The sequence below is a fragment of the Echinops telfairi genome, unplaced genomic scaffold, assembly GCF_000313985.2.
Source record: "Echinops telfairi isolate 266 unplaced genomic scaffold, ASM31398v2 ScPeMD7_1;HRSCAF=3_0, whole genome shotgun sequence".
NCBI classification, from domain to species: Eukaryota; Metazoa; Chordata; class Mammalia; order Afrosoricida; family Tenrecidae; genus Echinops; species Echinops telfairi.
In genome coordinates this window covers 567,819-573,258 of record NW_022103896.1, presented here as the reverse complement: position 1 = coordinate 573,258, position 5,440 = coordinate 567,819, and the positions used below count along the sequence as shown (strand labels likewise).

The 5,440-nt window shown below is 59.0% G+C and overlaps 2 protein-coding genes across 2 annotated transcripts in view; one reads left to right on the top strand and one right to left on the bottom strand.

Annotated features, from left to right (window-relative positions):
• The first annotated feature begins 46 nt into the window (after positions 1-46).
• On the top strand, positions 47-1,128 carry LOC101641779 (cytochrome c1, heme protein, mitochondrial). Its single transcript, XM_004697355.2, has 4 exons — positions 47-204; positions 279-439; positions 652-752; positions 834-1,128. Exons 1-4 carry the CDS (start codon positions 47-49, stop codon positions 936-938), a joined length of 525 nt encoding a protein of 174 aa, XP_004697412.1. The 3' UTR covers positions 939-1,128.
• Positions 1,129-1,628: 500 nt separating this feature from the next.
• The window catches only part of SHARPIN (SHANK associated RH domain interactor), a 4,053-nt gene continuing 241 nt past the window's right edge, over positions 1,629-5,440 (bottom strand). Inside the window, exons 2-10 of the mRNA XM_045286760.1 lie at positions 5,397-5,437; positions 4,326-4,500; positions 2,845-2,979; positions 2,638-2,779; positions 2,474-2,564; positions 2,249-2,402; positions 2,050-2,168; positions 1,840-1,968; positions 1,629-1,754 (exon numbers count right to left, since the gene is read on the bottom strand). Coding sequence (XP_045142695.1) covers positions 1,698-1,754; positions 1,840-1,968; positions 2,050-2,168; positions 2,249-2,402; positions 2,474-2,564; positions 2,638-2,779; positions 2,845-2,979; positions 4,326-4,500; positions 5,397-5,437 — 1,043 coding nt within the window. The 3' untranslated portion in view covers positions 1,629-1,697. The remainder of the gene's footprint in view (positions 1,755-1,839; positions 1,969-2,049; positions 2,169-2,248; positions 2,403-2,473; positions 2,565-2,637; positions 2,780-2,844; positions 2,980-4,325; positions 4,501-5,396; positions 5,438-5,440) is intronic.

Below are 5,440 nucleotides of genomic sequence, written 5' to 3'. Positions count from 1 at the left end.
GTTCCATGGGAGGAACCAGAGCTTTGATGGGGCATCTCACCCACAGATGGAGGTGCAGGATGGCCCTAACGAGGATGGGGAGATGTTCATGCGGCCAGGGAAGCTGTCTGATTACTTCCCCAAGCCCTACCCCAACCCTGAGGCTGCCCGAGCAGCCAACAATGGGGCCCTGCCCCCTGACCTCAGTTATGTCGTGAGAGCCAGGTGAGTCTGTCCCACCAGAGCCCCAGTGGGGAGGCTGGAGAGGGCCGCCTGATAAGCTGCGGGTCTCTTCCCAGGCACGGCGGTGAGGACTATGTCTTCTCGCTGCTCACGGGCTACTGCGAGCCACCCACCGGAGTGTCACTTCGAGAAGGCCTGTACTTCAACCCCTACTTCCCAGGCCAGGCCATTGGCATGGCTCCCCCGATCTATAATGAAGTGCTGGAGTTTGATGACGGTGAGGCTCCCACCTGGGGTGGCACACAGGGTCTGAGCTGAAGCCAAGCCCTGTCCTTGGCTGGGTGCTATGTGTCTGAGATCACTGCACAGCCCTGTTCCTGACCCAGGCCCGTCTGTCCTGGTGCTGTGGGAAGGGGTGTCCTCTCAGGCTGCCCTGCACTGGCCAGGATTCCAAGGGTGGCATACCTTACCTGCTTGTCTTTGGCCCAGGCACCCCGGCCACCATGTCTCAGGTGGCCAAGGATGTGTGCACCTTCCTGCGCTGGGCATCTGAGCCAGAGCATGACCATCGGAAGCGCATGGGGCTCAAGGTGAGCGGCTAGTCAACACACGGGCTGAGGTAGAAGATGTGTGGCTGACTGCCTCCCTCTGATCCCACCCTATCCCCCCAGATGCTGATGATAATGGGCTTGCTGCTGCCCCTGGTATACGCCATGAAGCGGCACAAGTGGTCAGTCCTGAAGAGTCGAAAGTTGGCCTATCGGCCACCCAAGTGATCCTCCTGAACACTTGCTGCCATCGCCTGCACAGGCCCTTGTGCCCAGGAGCCACATTAGGCCTGGTACGGCCTCGGCTAGTCCGCTCACCCAACTGCTCTGCCTCTGGGACAAGAGGGGAGGGGGCGGAGACCAGGCCCAAGCTCCAGTCCCCTGGCTCCGTCATGGGAATAAATTAAGTTTCTCCACATACATGTGCATGGAGGTTCCGTGTGCAGGGAGTTCTGGCTCCTGAGCGGGCTGGGACCAAAGCCCTTGCCTTCCTTGTGGTCCGTCCAGCACTAACAGGTGGCTGGTAGTCGGTGTGAGACTGGCCATGGTGGAGAAATGGACCACTGTGATTATGAAGGGAGGCAGGCAGAGGAGGCGCCCATAGTGTCCTGGGCTCCAGGTCATGCTGGCTGGTGGTGAGCTGTGGGTAGAGAGGGGAGCACACCTGGCCTTTAAGCCCTCATTGTCGGGCATCCGACCCTGGTTGAGCCAGTCTGGGAAGTGGCAGACCCTGTGGGAGACCATGGGTAGTGGGTGGGCTGAGGGTGAAGTGAGTGGTAGGGGCTAGGTTCACAGTTTGTAGAGCCCCCACTCATGCTCAGCTCAGCAGCCATGGAACCCTGCTGACTGGTAGTAGTGGCCCCAAGCCCACACTGCACTCCCCACATGCTATAACCACCCACAAAGCACAGGTGGTGCTCACTGGTGCAGAAGTATCTTTAATGTCTCTGCTCAATGGGCCCCCAGTTTGGCTCTGGTCACCTTGAGTCAGCAGAGGTCCCCTGAAAGACCTGTGAGGCAAGGGCCATCCTCTCGCCTTGTGACCTGTGGGAGGCAGGGTTCATGTCTCCTGGTCCTGCTGTCTGTCCCACCCCACCCCCACCTCCCCTGGCCTCTGCCCCTGTGGTACCTTTGCTGGCTGTTGGATGGAGGCTGCAGGAAAGGGGCCCCGAGTACAGGGCCTTTGAGTGCTGCACATCTCACAGCCGGGGCGGCTTGGGCCATTGATGAAGGTGCAGGTTGGGCAGGACCAGCCAGGCTGTAGGGACAGTGAGGTTGCTGGCTCCGCCTTCTCCCAGGTCCAGCAGAGCCCTCTCTTCCCTTCTGTGCCCCAGCCCACCTGCAGCGGGCTAGGAAGGCTGGAGCTGGGGGCCTGGAGCATATGGGGCAGCCCCAGTGACTGGGGAAGCTGGCGGCCAGACTCTCCATCTGTCTTCAGGGGCCACCTGGGCCTACATCCTGTGGCAAAGTGGGTGGGGCTCAAGAGTCAGCTTGGGCGCATCCTCCTTCCTCATCCAACCGCCCACCTCAGGGCTGACCTGGGCCTTCAATGGGGGCTGAGAGCAGATAGAGGAAGGCAGGGTCCCCGTCATGCTGCACCCCATAGGAGGTGAGGCTGCGCTCTGGCATGCACAGGCACCGCCCGATGACCCAACGCTGCACTGCCGGCGGGAAGCCCAGCTCTGAGAAGACCTGCAACAGAGGTCAGCCAGGGCTGTGTCATGCTGCCCCATCTCCACTGTGGCCCCCAGAGCAGTGCTCACCTGTTCCTGCAAGGCTGCTACAGTAGAATGGGGGTGGACCTGCAGGGTGACATGGGCCGAAGAGGCAGCATCCTCAACTGTGACCTGCAGCCTAGGCCAAAATACGGGTCGGGGATAAGCAGGGAAATGGGGCAGGCCCATGGAAAGCACAGGGCAGGTCTTACCTGATGGGGCCAGGTGGCAAGCAGGTTTCCTGGAGTCTGATCCTGAGGGCCACCTTGCGCTGGGCTAGGGCTGCAGCTGCTTGGGCTGCGCCCCTCTCATCCCCATCAGCAATAGCTTGGGCCAAGTGCCCCACCAGCTCTTCTGAGGAGAAGGCCACGTCACCACCGGGCTCTGGCGGAGGCCCCGCCCGCAGCCCCTGCCCCTACCTTTTTCCATCAGGGCTCCAGGGCTCCAGGTAGTGTCTGCCTCAGGCTGGGGGGCTGTGTCTGTGGGGCCTTCAAGGGGGCCGGAAAGGGAAGAAGGGCAGGTCTCTGGGCCCTGGGCAGGGAGGGGTCTGCCTCCTAGGAAGAAAGAGACTGGCTAATGGGGAAGGTCCCCACCTTCCCCTCTTCCTTTTGTCTTGTTAATTTCCTTTGTGAATGTCCAGTAATCCACGGCTCCACGTCATTGCTTGCATTCCCACACACCATCCTGAATCCATTCCTGTCCCCTACTGTTCATGGGTCCCTCAGGAGCCCACCTGCCCATCATTTGGCTGAAAATTGATGGACAGCCTGGGGAGATTTCACTCCAGAACTGAAGTGTGGCTCAAGGGCATGGTCTCAGGGAGCACCTCAGCATTTGGAAGGATGCCTCTGGCTGCCCAGCTACCCCATGCTGTGGCCTCTGGCCGTAGAGCTGCTGGGAAGCTGCTGCCCGTGTAGTGCTGTGGTACAAGGCTGTCCCTCAGACGAGCTCTGCCGGGGCCATCTGCTGCCTTCTATCTGCTCCCACCGTCCCTACCTTCACAGAGAGCAGGCCCCAGACAGGATGCTGCCTCAGTGACTTGACCCTGCTGAGCTGGACATTAGATCTCTTTCCTACCCCTGCCTCAATGGGGAGGGGCCCACACAGCACAGCTCCTGGCTATAGAATACCTATAACCACACACAGATCCTCCAGGTCCCCTCCCAAGGGCCCCTGTGATGAGGCCATCTACCTGCTAAGATGAGAGGTGCACCCCGTGAGCCTCAAGCACTCCCACATGCCACCCTTGAGGCTTTGTGCTTGGCACCCTGACCTTTGCATTTCACCCTGGGCACACCTCTGTGAGCTCTCCTGCCACACCCTTGTGGCCCTGCATTCTCAGTCCCTCCACCGTCCGCTGTCTCTACATGCTCTCCCTGCCCTTGAGCGAGCTGAGGCTGAGAAGAAGCCAGGCTTGTCTGGAGCTGTCTGGGGTGCCATCACACATGTGGGCTCAGTGCCCTCCATTACACCCTCCCTCCCCCAGCTTTGAGCTGCCTGGGCCTCTGGCCATCACCCTTGTCACACTGCATAGTGAGCCCTCTCCTGGTGACATTCACTGGCCTCTCAACTCCCAATTCCTCTCCCTGGCCCAAGTCCAACTACCCCCTTGATGTGTCAAGGCCCAGAGGCCACCAGCCCTACCAGGTGAGCCCTCCACCTGGGAGTGGCCCTCCACTCTTCATGCCTGCTACCTCCCTCCCTCCTCCCCCTCAACCACCAAGTGCTCCACTTAAACCGCCCAGAAAGCCACCACTTGCATTATGTTAACATGGCTCCAGGGACACCTGTAACCACACACAATAAAGTCCCCTCCCTTTAGGTCCCCTCCCTAAGCCCCCCTGACCCCACCCACATCAACACCCAGCAGAGGAAATGCATTTCTCTCCACGGTACTGACCCTTCTGGCTCTCTGCTCTGGCCTCTTGAACCAGTGCTGCCCACTGCTGAGCTGCCTGAGGATCAGGGAAGTGGAGGCTGAGGGCCTCAGACGCCCCTGCTGGAGGCTGCAACTCATGCAGGCTGGGGCCTCGGATGGTGTAGGACACAGACTCCAAGGGCCACTCCAAAGGGATCTGAGGAGAGGAGAATCCAGGCTCAGCCCCACAATTGCCAGAGCAAGAAGCAGTGACAGTGACAGGCCCCAGAGCGGCTCTGCCACCACTTGTCTGTCCTACCGTGGTGACTTGTGTGATGCTGGAAACATGTCACTGGTATTTCAAATGCCAGTAGAGCTACCCAAGCGAACAAGTTTCAGCAGAGCTTCCAAGTTAACAGAAGGAATTGGCTATGGAAAACCTTACATATAGCAGCAGGCCGTGGTCGGCTATTGAAGACCTCATGAGTATGATGGTTATAAGGTGGGCTTCACTCAAGCCATGATACTTTCAGTTGCCTCAACTGCGTGTGAAAGTTAGATGTTGAAGGAAGGAGGTCTAAAGAATTGATGTGCTTCAATTGTACTGGCAAAGAATATTAAAGTACCATGGACTGCCCGAAAAACAAATCCGTCTTGGAAGAGGTACAGCTAGAGCGCTCCTTAGAATCAGGGCGGTCGAGGCTTCCTCTCATGTTGTTTGGACATACCGTCACGGGGGACTAGTCCCTGAAGGACACCATGCTTGGCAAAGTAGAGGGGCAGCGAGAAAGAGGAAGACCTTCGGCAAGATGGATTAACACAGTGACAACAATGGGCTCAAACATAATACTTGTGAGGATGGCACAGAATCGGGCAGGGCACCTTTCTGTTGCACAAGGGGTCGCTATGAGTCGGAACTGACCGGACAGCACTACCACCACCATGGGTCTGAGCCCCTTCACGCACAGAACCTTAGGAAACCCTCACAAAAGGAGTAGGTACCGTATTATACCCATTTTACAGGCGAACTAGCGTCGGCAAGACAAGAACTGCTCAAGGGCCTACAACTGGCCAGCGGCGAAGACTGGCCTCCGCCCTGCGGTCGCCACTCACCGCCCCAGGCCCCACGCTCAGCAACTCCAGCCGGAAGCGCCCGG

What these genes read in the sequence shown, in the direction of transcription:
- LOC101641779 (XM_004697355.2), top strand. Translation starts at nt 47, where the DNA reads ATGGAGGTGCAGGATGGCCCTAACGAGGATGGGGAGATGTTCATGCGG. An exon ending in AGTTATGTCGTGAGAGCCAG is followed by an intron (nt 205 to 278) that starts GTGAGTCTGTCC and finishes GTCTCTTCCCAG; the next exon opens with GCACGGCGGTGAGGACTATG. An exon ending in AGTGCTGGAGTTTGATGACG is followed by an intron (nt 440 to 651) that starts GTGAGGCTCCCA and finishes TCTTTGGCCCAG; the next exon opens with GCACCCCGGCCACCATGTCT.